Source organism: Amborella trichopoda, chromosome 7 (genome assembly GCF_054954075.1).
Source record: "Amborella trichopoda isolate Santa Cruz 75 chromosome 7, AtrichopodaSantaCruz75HAP2 v2.0, whole genome shotgun sequence".
Taxonomy (NCBI): domain Eukaryota; kingdom Viridiplantae; phylum Streptophyta; class Magnoliopsida; order Amborellales; family Amborellaceae; genus Amborella; species Amborella trichopoda.
In genome coordinates, this window is record NC_142342.1 from 8869697 (window position 1) to 8887030 (window position 17334).

General features: G+C 38.1%; 1 protein-coding gene across 6 annotated transcripts; it reads left to right on the forward strand.

The window, feature by feature from the left end:
* Positions 1 to 594: 594 nt before the first annotated feature.
* Positions 595 to 15721, forward strand: ABCC5 (multidrug resistance-associated protein 5). 6 transcript variants are annotated; one of them, XM_020673478.2, is made up of 12 exons: positions 3205 to 3338; positions 3436 to 3573; positions 3741 to 4061; positions 4198 to 4284; positions 7762 to 8454; positions 8808 to 8972; positions 10381 to 10675; positions 10854 to 11068; positions 11328 to 11633; positions 11910 to 11973; positions 13891 to 14130; positions 15145 to 15721. In XM_020673478.2, exons 2-12 carry the CDS (start codon positions 3493 to 3495, stop codon positions 15255 to 15257), a joined length of 2580 nt encoding a protein of 859 aa, XP_020529137.1. In that variant the 5' UTR covers positions 3205 to 3338; positions 3436 to 3492; the 3' UTR covers positions 15258 to 15721. The 6 variants fall into 6 exon arrangements, 4 of the variants coding, with proteins under 4 accessions (XP_006854369.1, XP_020529137.1, XP_088728906.1 ...); XR_016059900.1 differs by lacking the exon at positions 3436 to 3573 and having other exon boundaries at positions 595 to 3338; positions 13848 to 14130; XM_006854307.4 differs by lacking the exon at positions 3436 to 3573 and having other exon boundaries at positions 595 to 3338.
* Positions 15722 to 17334: the final 1613 nt, after the last annotated feature.

Below are 17334 nucleotides of genomic sequence, written 5' to 3' on the forward strand. Positions count from 1 at the left end.
TTGCATTGATATGTTCGATCTGCACTATTTTTAAAAAAATTTAAATGTTATAAATAAAGATGAAAATAAATTTTAAGGTTATCACAATGATTTCTAGTATTAAAATCGCATTTAAGTGCATTTCACTTTGACTGTTTCGAGCCTCGGCTCTACACAAACTGCAACCCGGAAATGAAACCCTGTAAAGATTAAAATGATCACTAAAATATTCTTCATTCAATTCGAATGGATTTCGTACACTCTTTAATATTGCTATTTATTCTCTCTTTTTCTCTCTCTCACCACTCTAAGAAAAACTAGAGATAAAAAAAGGAAAAGTTTGAGACATTCCATTGAATATTACCATTCACTCTCTCTCCTAGTCCTACCTCATATCTTTCTCTCTCTAGATCTCTCTTTTCTCTCCTAGTCCTACCCCGTAGCTTTCTCTTTCTAGATCTCTCTTTCTCTCTCTAAACTGTAATCTTTCCTTATATGCCAGGGGGGAAGGTATAATTTATTGAATTAGTCCAACATCAGTATCATAACTGTAATCCTGTTACTAATGACTTCATTAAGGCCAGATATACATAATGGGAACTCTATAAATGCCTCACCAAACGCTTTGAAATACTTGCAGAAAGAAGAGTGAAACTCAAAAGCTGCTCTGTTTCTACCCCCCTATCTTCAAGTGCTTATTGGAGTTTGGTCCTTACACGGCAGTAGCTGGTATCAAAAAGCTAAAACCAAACACAAAAATCAAAACCCACCATACTCTTTCTCTCTCTAACTCTCGCATCCCTTCTTTCTCTCTCTAAAACGGTGTGGGCGCTCTTCATTTGCAGAGTAACAGAGCTGCTGCCATTGCCTCGAGAAACCCCATTGTCTCACAATTCAGATAATTTCGGAATCCCAATATGAGGTAAACAACAAAATATGAATTGGGTCAGTTTTTGCTTCTTATCTCCAAATCTCAGTCATTTTCATTTTAGAGAGAGAGCAGAAAAAACAACCCGAGATCTCGTTTTTATCCCTGTATTTAAGTCCTCTTGTTGTATATGCAATGTGTCTGTAAGAACCTCAAATTTATTTCCCCCACTAGGGCTTCCTGCCTCTTGTATCTCTTCACCATGCAGCTGTCACCATTTTCTTTCTCTCTCTAATGCATAACTTCTACCTCTTGATAACCCAACAACTGGTGGTATGTGCATCAGTGAATTAATTGCAGGGGCTTGCTTTTCCAGTTTTAAAACCACCCAAAGTCTCCATCTTTTTATTCTCCTGCAAACATGGGTTCTCTGCTCTCTCCTTCTCTATCTTTTGCCTCCACCATTTTTGTAGTTTTTCCAGGTCGAGCTGCGTTTCTCACTATCCTGAGAGAACTACCATTGGTAGAGAGGATTTCACTCTTGACCCATTTCATGATTCTCTCTCTAGTCTTTTTCTTTGTTTCGACGAGGCGAATCGTTTCCTGCATAGGGCGAGCTCCAATCTTCAAAGAAAGGCACGATGATTCAATTTCCACTCATAGAGCTGGCATCCCATGTGAAGCACTGATAGGTAATTCATTTTGGGTATCACTCTTTTGTTGCATTTACGTGTCGTTGATTCAAATTGCCACTCTTGTTTATGAGTTCTTGAGAGGGAAACACTCGACGTCCCTTTACTTACTTCCCTTGGTGCAAATTCTCTCATGGTCAGTTATGAGCCTCTGCATTTTGCATTCGAAATGCAAGGCCTCAGAGAGACACCCACTTTTTCTTCGCTTATGGTGGTTTGTTTCGTTTGCCATTTGCCTAGGCACCATATACTTTGATGGTAGGGGCTTAATCAATGGGTCACTGAACTTCAATGCCCATGTTGTTTCTAACTTTGCTTCTACACCTGCTATTGCTTTTTTGTGTTTTGTTGCACTTCATGGTGATACTAGTATTCGAGTAGTGATAGATTCCGACCTCCAAGAACCATTGCTTAGTGAAGAGTTGGGTTGCCAAAAGGTGACCCCTTATGGCGATGCCAATCTATTTAGCTTGGTCACCCTCTCTTGGTTAAACCCACTTTTATCTATTGGTGCAAAGAGGCCTCTAGAACTCAAGGATGTTCCCCTCTTAGCTCCTAAAGACCGGTCCAAAACCTCGTACAAGATATTGAACTCTAACTGGGAGAAGTTGAAGTCTGAGAATCCATCGAAACAACCGTCTTTAGCATTAGCTATTTTTAGGTCTTTTTGGAAGGAGGCAGCTTGGAATGCCATCTTTGCTGGCCTTAACACGCTCGTTACTTTTGTTGGTCCCTATCTTATAAGCTACTTTGTGGAGTATTTGGGAGGGAACATCACTTTCCCTCATGAAGGTTACATTCTAGCTTCAATATTCTTCACTGCAAAGCTTGTCGAGACCATAACCACTAGGCAATGGTATATGGGGGTTGATATCTTAGGAATGCATGTCAGGGGGGCCTTGACTGCCATGGTTTATCGAAAGGGGCTTCGTCTCTCTAGCACAGCCAGACAGAGCCACACTAGTGGAGAAATTGTCAATTATATGGCAGTCGATGTTCAAAGGATCGGTGATTATTCATGGTATCTTCATGATATGTGGATGTTACCTCTACAGATAGTCTTAGCACTGGCAATTCTCTATAAAAATGTGGGTATAGCCTCGCTTGCTACTCTTGGGGCCACAATTGTTTCTATTCTTGTTACGATTCCTCTTGCAAAAGTGCAAGAGGATTACCAAGATAAGTTGATGTCGGCCAAGGATGATAGGATGAGGAAAACATCTGAGTGCCTGAGGAACATGAGGATCTTGAAGTTGCAAGCATGGGAGGATCGGTATCGAGTGAAACTCGAAGAAATGAGAGAAGTGGAATTCAAATTTCTTAGGAAGGCTCTCTACTCTCAAGCTTTCATTACTTTCATCTTTTGGGGTTCTCCCATTTTTGTCTCAGTGGTCACTTTTGCCACCTGTATACTATTAGGTGGCCAGCTTACTGCAGGGGGTGTGTTATCTGCTTTGGCCACATTTAGAATACTTCAAGAGCCCCTAAGGAATTTCCCAGATTTGGTCTCTATGATGGCTCAGACAAAGGTGTCTCTGGACCGGATTTCAGGTTTTTTGCAAGAGGAGGAGTTGAGGGATGATGCTACAATCACAATTCCAAATGAGCTTACTAAAACTGCCATAGAAATCAAAGATGGCACCTTTTGTTGGGATCCTTCTTCTTCTAGGCCTACGCTCTCAGGAATTCACATGAAAGTGGAAAAAGGAATGCGGGTTGCAGTTTGTGGTATGGTTGGTGCTGGCAAATCGAGCTTCCTCTCTTGCATCCTCGGAGAGATGCCTAAAGTCTCGGGTGAGGTGAGTCTTCTCAAACCTACAAACTGCCCTTGATTTTCAAGCTTTCCTCTTTACGTAATGCAGCAAATTTGGCAATGGGTTTGTGTACCCTATGCAGAGGACTATCCATTGCCCATTGTTGGTGGTGAAGATGAGCCCTTGTCTCTGAAGGACAATGGTGGGCTTCAGGCAGAACAATGGTTTGTCTACACCATCGGTCACTGAGATCCATTGCGTAAAGTATGCTATACACAATGTAAACAGTTTGCTTTTCTTTCAACTATATCATATTTATTCTTTTCGGTATTTATTTATTGTTTTCATTTATTATAGAAATTTAAGATGGTTGTCTTTGTTCATGCAATGATTTACTAGTCATATTGCTCTATGTTTGTCCACTTACATGTTTTTCGGCATTTTCAGGTTAAAATTAGTGGGTCAGCTGCATATGTTTGTCAGTCAGCCTGGATTCAGTCTGGCAACATAGAGGAAAATATTCTCTTTGGTAGTCCAATGGACAAAGCAAAGTACAAGAATGTTCTTCATGCGTGTGCACTGAAGAAGGATCTGGAGTTGTTCTCTCATGGTGATCAAACAATAATAGGAGATAGAGGCATAAATCTAAGTGGAGGACAGAAGCAAAGGGTGCAACTTGCTAGGGCACTCTATCAAGATGGTGACATATACTTGCTTGATGATCCTTTTAGTGCAGTTGATGCGCATACAGGATCAGAATTGTTTAGAGTGAGTGTGCAGTCACCCTAATGATATTTCTTCTTCACAAGAGAAGAAAAAAAATGTTTTTTTCATTTCTTTCAGTAAATTATAGAGGTCTAGGTTTCAAGTCCTATCGCTCATGACTTAACATGTGTTACTGCAGGAGTACATATGCTCAGCCCTGGCTTCCAAGACTGTGATCTTTGTCACTCATCAAGTTGAATTTCTGCCAGCCGCAGATTTGATACTGGTATGTGACTTAATTCTTTTCTTACAAATTGTGATGTATGGACTTTATATTTCAAAAGATTCAGTTCCTCATGTCATCATTATAAACTGTATTGATTAGTAAGCCTTGCTCTTGGAATGCATATTCTGTCTCGTTATTTGTGATATGTGGCTTGGTGTCTTGGATTTGCAATTTGGATGTCATTCACGGTCTGGTCTTTTCGTTAAACTGTCCTTCTAGTCCTAGAAGTATTTCTTTCTGCACCTGCATGTTGGCATTAACATGATTAAGTTATCAATAATCAGAGTTGATAGATATTTAAATACTCGGCGAGGAAACTAGCTGCATTCAAGATAAATCAGAGGAGCATATGAAATATTTTGAAAGCTGTATTTGAGACCTACATTTATAAGATGTTGAGTTTGAGGGACAGTGTTAACCAGTGTTTAGAAATGCAATCTACTGATTCCAGTTCACCTGGTCCCGTAGGGTCATTCCTGACTTAGATCATTGTATGGACACAAAAGAAAAAATAAAAGGAAAATTGAAAAACTGGTGGAATTGGATGACTCCTGAGTTTTCTAGAACCTGATTGCCTACCCACCGGTTCTGGTTTGAACCAGGCGAGCCAGTAATTTTTTAAACACCGGTGTTAACAATAGAATCTCAATCTCATTTCTTGTGTTTGTGCTTTATGTCCCAAATTTTGCATGAGTGACTTGATAAAGAGTGTCAGGCCTATTATCCGTTTAATATAAGCCTGCAGAGATATAAGTGTGCTAGCTCTCAAGAGCTCTTCCATAAAAAAGTACCTCTTGACTTTTTACATTTTAAGAGTTCTTTTATATTATTTTTCTGGTTCTTCATCTTAAGTCACTTCTGGTGAGGTATCTTGCTAAAATCCTCCTTCAGGATAGAAGATTCTAACTTTCTATCATTGGTGTTTTCCTAATAGCTTCTTTTTTCATATACGTTCTCCTTTTCATTATGATATCTCATTGTTGGATGCTTAAGAGAGAAGCATCCCCTTGATGGGGTGGGCTCTTATTGTTGTCATTAGTCCTTTGGTTCCATATGGCTTCTCTGGACAGCTCAGCATGTAAAGATGCACTGTGTCAAAAAGGCACTTGTTTTATTAGGCTATTCATCACATGGCTTAATTTTGGTATGCTTCAAATCGACATGGAAAAAGGTGGGTATAGGATGGATGGTTAGGTACTCAATTCAAACTCTAACTATAATAAAAATTGTCTGTTAGTCTTGTGCTTCCTATGTTTCTTAACAAAGAGCAAAAGACACTGCAGTTTTTTTGAGAATGGAGCAAAAGACACTGCAGTTGGAACGTGACTTGGAAAATCAATTTGTATAACCATCTATAAGTAAGTGTATTGCAATTTGAGGTTGGGGTTTACATAGATTGCAAGTAAACTAGAGGATTTTGCCTAGTTTTATTAGGATGATGGAGCCATAGGGGCATTTAACTTTGCTTCAGGATAACCGGTGATAACTTTTTGAAGTTTAGTTCCATAAGAGTGGCTGTGTTCCCATTCTGGTAGTGTTCATTGATGGTGAGAAAATTAGGATATCATGGATCATGAGGATTGGTGAATAGTTTAACAGGAGAGACCAAGGAAGATGGAAACTAATAGTTCCAAATTTGAGGTAGAGCTGACCTCTCATCCAAATTTACCTTTCCAAGGACCTCTGTGAGGCCAAACATTGTCTATTGAAGTATAATAAACTTCCAATCTGTTTGTCCCACTTGGAGTAAGATGAAAGTGGTTTCTATTGGGGCCCAAAAACCGATATAGAGTGAGCTGTTTCAGTCCATAGGAATGAATCTTCTATGTAGTTGTAAATGTCCATATTATAAATCAATTGCTTTTCTAGCAGGTTTTGTGCATCTCTGTCCTCTCCTACGCCATTTCCCAAAATAGGACACTACTTTCAAGTCATAAGAGCTGCCCTTTGTGTTATGCATGGAAATCGTATGTCGTGTGAGGAATTTACGATTGAGTGAAGCGTTCCTTCCCTCTAGGAATGTTTCCTCATCAAACCAAGAGCATATTCTTAGTTTATGTTTTAGTAGTTACTAAAAGGTTGTGTTGCAAGTGTATAATCCTTCACTTACTCTTTCTATGTGGGAACTTGCGGTGCTTCAGGTTACTGTAATGCTCATGAAAGACAGAGTATTCCAGGGATCTCTTACCCTGTATTGAACGTTTACTTTTTAAGTTTTCAACAGTGGGTAGTTTGGTTTCTTGATAATTTCCTCAAATGTGACATTCTTCTTAATTCCCATTTTGTTTTAGAGAACGCAAAAGCATTTGAAAAACAAAAATATTGACAACCCAACTGTTAATTTTTGAAAAGACAGAACACTAGATGCTACTTGTGAATCTTTGAAAGTTAATGTTTCTTTAGATACACTTTTTTCATAATCCCAAGAGATGATATGCTTCTGCGACATTCAAACTACATTTTAGACTTCTCATCAATCATCATTGATGATATTTAAAGGATAGATCAAGATAATATAAAGTATAGACGACTTTTCCTTGTGAGCGTGATTTGAGACTTCTTCAAGGACTGGTTGCATGAGTTATTTATACTAGTGATGCTTACATTTATGAGTTCTTTCTATCAGATTTCTTTTGGTATGTGTTCTGGATCATAAGAAGTCTCGTTTGCTCATCAGTTATACTTGGAGTCTAATTTTAGATTCTCGCATCTCATTTAAAGTGCAGAATCCATTCTCTAGACTTGATGTGGATTTAGAGCTTTGAATATCAATATCCCATATCATAATTGTTGGAAGTTTAAGTGTTATATTTAATATCTTTACAGCTGCAATCAACTAAGGCCCGCAACTATGATTTCTGACATCTGCCCTTGTTTGTTTACAGAGATCCACTTATAAAGGCATTTTCTGTACAAATTTATGTTTTAGATGGGCCTAGGCTCACTCTTAGAAGCCAGATTCATGGCAGGATGGGAGCGCAGTGGCAGCAGTTTGAATAGGAATCGGGTAAGATTCAGAAAGGAATGCCACATTTAGGGGCAAGCGCACCACCCTAGAAGAAGAATCTGGCTTCCAAGGGATAACTTACAATGTTAATGGCATGCACACACACACACACATGCACACCAATACACCTATACATAAATACCTACCTACCTACCTACACATACATACCTATGTATGTACGTATGTGCATACATACTTATTCGATAGATGCACACATGCATGCGCACAACATGCACACAAACACACACTCCCTAACACTTTGAAAGAGAGGCAATATCCTTTCTACACTATGCATTTGAGGTGCATGCCCTGGAATTATGTTAAGAGTAAATCATGTTAGGAGTATTCAAGCAATAGATGTGATAGACATGTTTTGTGGTGATAAAATTGTCATTTCTAGGACAGCAAGAAGGTGTGGGCATAACATGTGAGGCAAACTTGCGTTTTTCTAAGTCTTTTATGTTGTGCAGGTCCTTAAAGAGGGTCGAATAATACAGGCAGGAAAGTACGAGGATCTTTTGCAGGCTGGAACTGATTTCAATGCTTTAGTTTCAGCACACCATGAAGCTATTGAAGCTATGGATATCCCGGAATCCATGGGTGAAGATTCTGTTGCGACCTTTGGGGATGAAGACTCTGTTTTATATGAAAAGGATTGTGAATTAAAACCTGGAACTGATAATTTGTCCAAGCAAAACAAAGAGGAGTCGTCGGCAGATGTGAGTGCAATCAAGGAGAAAAAGAAGAAAGCAAAACGAATGAGGAAGAAACAACTGGTTCAAGAAGAGGAGAGAGAAAGAGGGAGGATTAGCTTAAAGGTGTACTGGTCATATATGACAGCGGCTTATAAAGGTTTGCTTATACCCCTAATCATACTTGCACAAGCCACGTTTCAGCTGCTCCAAATAGCAAGCAATTGGTGGATGGCATGGGCGAACCCACAGACCAAGGGGGATCAGCCGAGAACGAGTAGTACTGTGCTCCTTGTTGTGTACATGGCCCTTGCTTTTGGGAGCTCGTGGTTTGTGTTTATGAGAGCTGTTCTTGTTGCTACCTTTGGTTTAGCAGCTGCGCAAAAGTTGTTCATAAAAATGTTAAGAAGTGTGTTTCGGGCACCAATGTCTTTCTTTGATTCTACTCCAGCTGGGCGAATCTTGAATCGTGTAAGTTCTTACGCACAAGGAGAACAGACACTGATTTTTGCCTATGGAAGAATGCACAATAGTCCAATATTCGTCGGGCTAGGGAAGCAGGTTCTATTGGGTTCATCACCGTCCAATGAAATGATGGATAGTGATAGAGAGTGGGACCCATAATTGGTGTTTTATTATTTTGTGTCCCACTCACTCTCCTCACTACTGATCATTTTATTAGATGTTTGTGGATCCATCGGACTCTTGTTTTTTGTAGTCCTTGGATTATTTTATACTCACTTTGTCTAGTGGCAGATTCTCTTGGATACAACAGGCCACCCTGCAATTTCTAGTGCTAAATTTTTATCATGATGGTTTATCAGGTATCCATAGATCAGAGTGTTGTGGATCTTGATATCCCTTTCAGACTTGGTGGGTTTGCCTCGACAACAATTCAGCTTCTTGGTATAGTTGGAGTGATGACCAAAGTCACATGGCAAGTTTTGCTTCTGTTTATCCCAATGGCTATAGCATGCTGGTCGATGCAGGTAATCAACCTTTTTTATGTAATGCATATCTTCTATTTTATTTTGACATATGCAGTTTGTTTTAGATAATATGCTTTGTAATTTTAATTCACACTACTCTGACACACAGTTTTTGCTTTATAGGTGAGAGTTTCTTTACTGAGTTTGGTTATGTTTATTATCTGGTTTAGGTGGTATAGCTGTTGGCAATTTTTTTTTTCTGTTAGTTATGTACTTGGTGGCAACTTTTGTGTCCACTTTGCTTTCTTAAACCTTCCTTGGGTTGGTTTGTGAAGCCCTGATTATGCATTGGATGATTGAGATTATGCAAACTGGATAGATGCCAAGTTGCTATTCATTTGAGTTTGCAAAGTTCGTTGACAAATCTTATACCAATACTTGTATTCCTATTTCTCTTTGTTTTCCTGGTTTGCAATTGAATTGATCTAATTCATAAATCAGTAAAATCCAAAACACAAATAGTTTAGGGTTTGTGAGTTAGCATGATGGAGCCCATTGTTTAGTTTGCTGCACCCAATCCAATTCGTGAGCTCCAAACCTATTTGTTAATGGCCTAAATCTCCAGTGTTGACACTTTAGTTAATCTTTGATGGCAATTAGTGGGACGACTTCTCAAGAGAGTTTTAGTCTTGCAGCCCATCAACAGTGATGGAAATCCATTGGGACATCACAATTCCACTATGGTGCTCTAGCGCCTGAATGAGCTACAGGTTTCAAAATCCATATTTTTCGGTCTGTTAATTGTGATAGGAAAGACATTCTGGTTTCTTCTTGATTGTGGATCTCGGTTTAATAGTGAGTCTACCTTTAACTATCTTTCAGTGGCACTGTTTTTGGTTGGGTTTGCTATCTCTCTTCATGTAGTAATTGTCCATTGTAGGGAATGATGAAGTATGCCTGCCTATTGCAAAATGTATTTCTCTTTGGTTTGAGTGGCTCTTTCATGCTTTGGACTGCATGAACCCTATGAAAACCTGTCCTCTTGTATTTTTCAGTAGAATTCTTTTCATCACTTCTTTGACATTTTTATCCCTTGGTAGTGTAAGGTCTTAAATTTGTCATACCAAAATAAAGATAATGTTGTGCTTTCTGTTGTTTTTAGCAATTAAGGAAAAATAAATTTTGGTTAAAGGGACTGCAATGAAGCAGTCCATTAGGATCCCGACCTTCCTGTGAAATAATGAGCTGTGACAGAGAGAGTGCGACCCAGCAGAGAAAGCATGTGGTCATACTGCTCCTGTGCTCCATCAACATCTGTCTTCACATAAAACAGTCATGGCCTCAATTGATGATGGTTTTTCAGTCTTTAGGACTATGGTGTGCTTTCCCTCAATGTTTTTGTTTTCTTTTATCTTCATCTGTACCATGAAAGATGCAATGAAGGTCTGATGTTGTGTTGTGCTCACAGAAATACTATATGGCATCATCAAGAGAGCTTGTTCGCATTGTTAGCATCCAAAAATCTCCTATTATCCATCTATTTGGGGAGTCAATTGCTGGGGCAGCTACCATTAGGGGCTTTGGACAAGAGAAACGCTTCATGAAAAGGAACTTGTATCTTCTTGATTGCTTTGCTCGCCCTTTCTTCTGCAGCCTTGCCGCCATAGAGTGGTTATGCTTGCGCATGGAACTCATATCAACGTGTGTATTTGCTTTCTGCATGGCTCTTCTTGTGAGCTTTCCTCATGGGAGTATTGATCCCAGTATGTTTCTCTCTCTATCTTCACTTAGATACTAGAACCAGTTGTTCAAATTTCAAATGAATAATATATCTTTTGATTTGGAATACATGACACTAAAAAGGTTACTTTTTTATTTTCTCAAGAAAAAAAAGGCTACTTTTTTATCATTTTGGTGCAATTGATTGGTTATTTTTTACAGGTATGGCAGGCCTTGCTGTGACTTATGGGCTTAATTTGAATGCTCGTTTATCACGATGGATTTTAAGCTTCTGCAAACTTGAAAATAAAATTATTTCTATTGAGCGCATTCATCAGTACTGCCAAATCCCAGGTGAAGCTCCACCTGTTATTGAAAATTCGCGACCTCCATCTTCATGGCCACATGATGGAACAATTGAATTGATTGATCTGAAGGTATGCAGCTATTCTCCTTTATGTTATGGGTCATCTGATATAATGCTTCAAGATAAATACTATGCTTCAGCTTGGTCTCTCTCTCTCTCACACACACACATGCGTGCACGCGTGCGAACATGCACACACATACATTTGTATATTAAGCTATTGTCAAGATAGTTGAAGCTGCTGATGGTCTCCTGTTTCTTTTCTTCTTCCATTTACCTATCACCTACACCTCATGGTTTCTGAAATTCCTTCCTCTTCTTTTCTAAAGGTGCGTTACAAGGATACTCTGCCTATGGTTCTTCATGGTATAACGTGTACATTTCCTGGTGGGAAAAAGATCGGTATAGTTGGGCGCACTGGAAGTGGCAAGTCCACATTGATGCAAGCTCTCTTCCGTCTTATTGAACCTGCAGATGGAAAAATAATTATTGATGGCATTGATATTTCCACAATTGGCCTTCATGACCTGCGCACTCGTCTTAGTATCATTCCCCAAGACCCCACCTTGTTTGAAGGAACCATTAGAGCCAACCTCGATCCCCTTGAAGAGCACTCTGATCTTCAAGTATGGGAGGTTAGTGCTTATCTCTTACCCATTAATCCTTCTCTAAACCTGATTTCAAAACTGAAGTTTACCAGTGAGGCTCTCTGAGTCTGCTCAATTTCCCTTGTTGAGAGTATGAAGTATCAGAAAATGCGAAAGGAAAAAATCAAGCCGAAATGCTTTAGCATGTGGGCTTTTTTGTTTCCTTTCCTTTTTCTTTAATGATATTTATGAAGTTTTATTGAAGTGGAAAAAAAGATGATGTTAGCTCATCATTTTGATCTGATATTATTTGATACTTCCTAGGCACTTGACAAGTGTCAGCTTGGAGAAGTTATCCGCAGAAAAGAGCAGAAGCTTGACACTCCAGGTACGTGTGTTTCTCTTGAATACAACTGTTTGTGTGCTTGAAGATTCCTTTAGTTGAGATGTTATGTAGCAATATATATATTATCAATTAACATTTTTTTTCGTGAAACTTGCATGTTTTTTAATGAAATATATCTATATGCAAATGGAAGTATAAAATAGAAGGGTATAATAACAGTATAAGAAAAATATAATTGTAAAAAACTCTTTTTCATTTTTTAAATATTTGAGTCTTGGCTCAGATGGAAGGTGTTTGTTGCAACCAATATTTTTAAAAACTGGATCGATGACCCGGATCGCCCATCCCAAAAACCAATCTAGATTTGTGGAGTAACGATCGTTGGATCGGTCAGATCAGCTTGATTTGGCTTTAAAAAAATCAGAAAAGTATTAGAAATTGTTATAACTGTTATTTTTTGAGTTCTGAAAGAAATGGAGGTAATGCATTATGGACTTTCAATATTGTGCGAAAATGCGTGAATATTGAGACACCTTTTTTTGTCTCTCTATTGATACTAATTTCGATGCAGCGCTACAAAAGTTTGATACTCATTTTGTGATTTTTTGTGAAGAAACGATCAAAAAAATGATTTTTATGATTTTTTATACTAATTGTCACTGTTGTGTGTGATTTTTCTCTCACACACACATTGGGTCTCTCTTTCTCTCATACACACAAAAAGCACATTGGACATCTCTCTCTCTCTCTCTCTCTCTCTCTCTCTCTCTCTCTCTCTCTTTCTGACACATACATATACACGTACAAACGTTTTGGAGTTGTTTGTCTCTCTCGCACACACATACAAAAGACATTGGGCATCTCTCCCTCTCTCTCTCGTGCACACACATACAAAAGTACATTGGACATCTCTCCCTCTCTCTCATGCACAAACGTATTGGACCATATAATGTATTTTTATGAGAGATGGGACCATATAATGTCTTTTGTGAAAATTGTAATGCATTTGTGTGATGCGGCAGTGTGTATAATTTGGTCCAATATATGTAATATGGGACATATTGAACATTATTTTTGTATATATTGAATATTTCCTCTTTCACAACATTTGCACCGGTGTGCTTATTCACTTGATTCTCTGGCCCCAACACTCTCTTTTTCTCTCACCTAATTGGTTTGGTCACAACGGCTTTCAAAACATGGGTTTCATAAAAGGATTGGAGAGAGAGAGAGAGAGCACGCTGGAAAGGTGTTGACACTTAGTCCTACATCGGAGATCTAGGACGGACAAGTGGAACCGAGTGACTTTACATAGGGAGGCACACCTTAGAAAAAGGTAAAGCATGCCAAAGACACCCCGTGCAGATGTGGCGGTGTCTAGACTCTGGCACCCCATGCAGATGTGGAAGTGGGCTAGACTCTGTTACCCTGCTTAGATGTGGTAGTGGGGCTAGAGAATTAGGTGAATAGAAGCATAAAAACAACTGAAAAAAAGAAAAATCGTAATATAAAAACTTTTGTGGGAACCGAGTGATCGGGTCCGGTTCCCTAACAAAATTGGTTAGTTCTATCAGAGAACTAGCCGATTCTATCTGGAACCATTCAGTTCCCAATATTTTAAGAGAACTGGGATGGTCTTGATAATTCCCAAGTCAGATCGGGCGATTCCGACCCAACCCGGTGATTTTTAAAACCTTGGTTGCAACCTCATGGGTATAGGTGTAAACTTTAAACCCACGTAACCTATCAAAGTCAGCATAGAAACGGAGTAGAAAATAAATAGATTTTCAAAAAAAATTTCTTTCTCCAATGTTTGTTACTTTTTAGCTTTCTAATTTCTCACCTAGAATTCCTCAACAATAAAATAAGATTTTCTTAAAATTTCTTAAAATCACTCTTTTCCTTTTCAATGCCAGGTAATTGGATTTTTTACTTTGGTGGTTATATGTTCATATACAGTTTTGGAAAATGGAGATAACTGGAGTGTTGGGCAGCGGCAGCTTGTATCACTCGGCCGAGCCCTTTTGAAGCAGGCGTGTATATTGGTACTCGATGAAGCAACAGCTTCTGTTGACACGGCCACCGATAACTTAATTCAGAGGATCATTCGAACAGAGTTTACGGACTGCACGGTTCTCACTATTGCACATCGTATACCAACTGTGATCGACAGCGACCTGGTTCTAGTTCTTAGTGATGGTATGGGTTTAGTATTTAAATTTATATTCATAAAATGGGAAAGTATATCATAATTCACTGGTCTGTGGAAAAAGTGTAGCCCATGGTTCAGGAACATCCCTTAAAAAATGGATGGTGATGGACAGTGGAACCCATTATTGCGATCATGTCTTTCTGTGGAGTACCTCTTTCAATCTCCATCTATCATTTTATCGATTGTGATGACCCCAGTGGACAATGTTTTTTCAATAGTCCATCAGATTGTAGCATATGCTTTCATTTAGATTGATATTTTCCTTTAGATTATGATATTCTAATAGCCTATGGAAAAGTTGTTATCTGATAGAATGGAAAAACCATCACCTCAATGGATGATACTGTTGCTATCTTATCTAGCTGGCAAAATCTTCTGGTTCTTGTTATTTCTGATGGTACATATGGAAAAATACCGGTTCGTGTCATGGGCATATAAGGATGAATGTCCAGTAATAACCCAAATAATCTGGTATTTTTCTGATTAATATAATTTAGCGATCTTATTGAATGACTACACTTTGATGTGTTCTTATTTTTCTTTAAGAACAAACTTACTCTTAATTAGGGAGTAATCAATTGTTATCGAGTGACTGACAAGTGTTTGAAACTTATGAGAGTTTGTTTTAGAAAAGCACGAGCTTTTTTATGGTGTTTTGTGAATTATGGACAATAAGAGCAATTAGGTGTTTTCTTTAGATAAAACTTCTGGAGTGCCTCAAATTTCTTCTTTTTTTGTTTGTTTGTTTGTTCGTTCTTGTGTATTTGAGTTTTTCTTTTCATTCTGGATATCATTTGAAATCAGATGTTCTGAGAAAATTTCAGTTGTTTCATGGAAAACCACTTAATTGTTTTCTGTCTTTTCTTTTGTTTCTCTGATATTTGGTCATCATTTGAAGTTCTAAGAATATTTCATTGTCATAGCAAACCACGCGTTTCTCATTTCTCTTTGATTCATTTCTAAAATGCTTGCATCCCATTCCTGTATGATATCTTCCTCAGGTAAGGTAGTAGAGATTGATACTCCCTTGCGGTTGCTGGAGGACAAGTCATCCATGTTCTTGAAGCTTGTGACTGAGTACACTTTGAGATCAAATAGTGTCTCAGAAGCCTGAAATGTTAAAGTTCCTAGTTCCAAAGAGGAAAGTCATGCATATTAACAGTGAGTAAACCCAGCTGACTGGCTAAAAAATCAGTATTCTGCATATCATGCCAACAAACTAGGATTTCGAAGTTAGGGGATGATCAAAGGGAAGTATGTTGTTATCATTCTTTGTTGCTACCCTGATCCCCTTGAAAAGAATCTGCAATGATGGGATTGGGAAGTGCAGGAGAGACAGCGAGCTTCCATCTATCACGTTTCACTAGAGAAAGAGAATGGCATCAGAGTTGGGCCAATCTGTGCAAGTTGAGTTGAGAGTTGGCTGTTGGGCCAATCGGAAATAATGAAAGTTCAGTTCATTGCCACTTGCTTGTTCTATTTTCCTTATTTTTTATTTTATTTTCATCGCATGTGTATAGGCGGTGGCACTGTTCAAAGAGAAATTTTGGTAATAATATGGTTCCATTCACCTCCAAAGGCTTTTGTCTGATGTACACTCTATAGTGTTGTGTTAGTAGACAGGAGTATGAATTTCTATTTCTTGGCATATGAGGTATGCCTGGGATTGAAATCTACAAGATATCCCTTAAGAAAACCAAGCTGTACCTGTTTCTGAGGTTCGACATTCAAAATTCCGTTATCAAATTGGATATATGGAGTCAGATGATGGACTATGCCCATCATAAATGATTACGACCATGGTGAGCGGCAAGCAACTGACGACATGGTCAAGTATTGCTTGGTGGTCAAATATGAGCGATATTTTTAAATATACAAAGAGACCATTTACTTTTGGAATAAGACCACAATTACTTTTGATCGCCAGATTGCAGAATAAGACCACAATTACTCTTGATCGCCAGATTGCAAATAGGTGGTTGTGCCACTGAATGGGTTCACAGTTCAACTAAATTTTTCTTGAACCTCGTAACGCACCCCAAGCTATCCTATTTGAAATGGAATGGTTAGGGGTATTTGTAACCTCCTTCTAGCAAAAGGTAAATGGGCTCATTGTATACAATTATTTTCAAATAAACCTGGTAATACGCACAATTCCATTCAAATAAACCAGGTAATACACAGAAATGAAAAGAAAATAGTATTGTTTCTTTCGAATTTTAAGAAGAAAGCAATAGTGTTTCAGCTATTAATCATTTTTTAAAAAAGCAGGTGACATTTATTAGAAACTCGGTAAGCGGTTGTCAATGATGAGACCAATATCCGGCCAGTTATAGCTATAAACTCTAATAATTGAAATTTATGTGACATTTGTGTTAATGTCAAAAACTTCAATAGCACACGCATTGCAATAGAAAGGGGTTAGGGTCGTAGTGGTAACAATCCCACGCTGTAATCATTACGTTGTGGTTTTCATTCTCGCGGACACTACCCCATTAATATTTTAAAACTAACTATTAAACTATTTGAAAAAAAGGGGTTGGGGCTTGTCTTCCCACCTAATTACCTATAAAGAGCAAAAAAAAAAAGAAAAGAAAACGAAAACAAAAACACGGTGAAGGTCTCTTCGATCCACTATGTTTTCGAGAAATTCGTTGACCATGATTAGTACTTCTAGCATTCAATACTGCCATTAGCAGTGAACTTCATTCTATGCACTGATCAAGTGTACGTGGTTATTGTGGTCGTTGACAGGCAATAAGTTTCAAAATTTTCATCAATAATTCATAATGCTTGCACCAGCTAGATGTCCTGCCATATATTTTCATATATGGTTTTTAGCAAAAACATAAAACAAAAATACTTAATAACGAAAATCAAGAGATATTCAAATTTTAAATTTTTCTTAATTTATCTTTTAGAAATGTGGGTGTATCTTGTTTTTAGTAGTCACCAATTTGGGATGAAGATGCGGAGGGATTGATGAGGGGTCAAGAGCGAATTTATTAATTGTTATAAAAAATACTGAGAAATAGGTATGAACAAGGTTTTGAAAATTTTGAAAATTATTTTTAATAATCTAAAAGAAAGATATTTTTGATAATTTCTGAATAATAATGATATTATTATTATTCTTCTTATTATGGCATCCTTATTATAATTACTAACAAAATGGTTTTTCGCTTATTTAT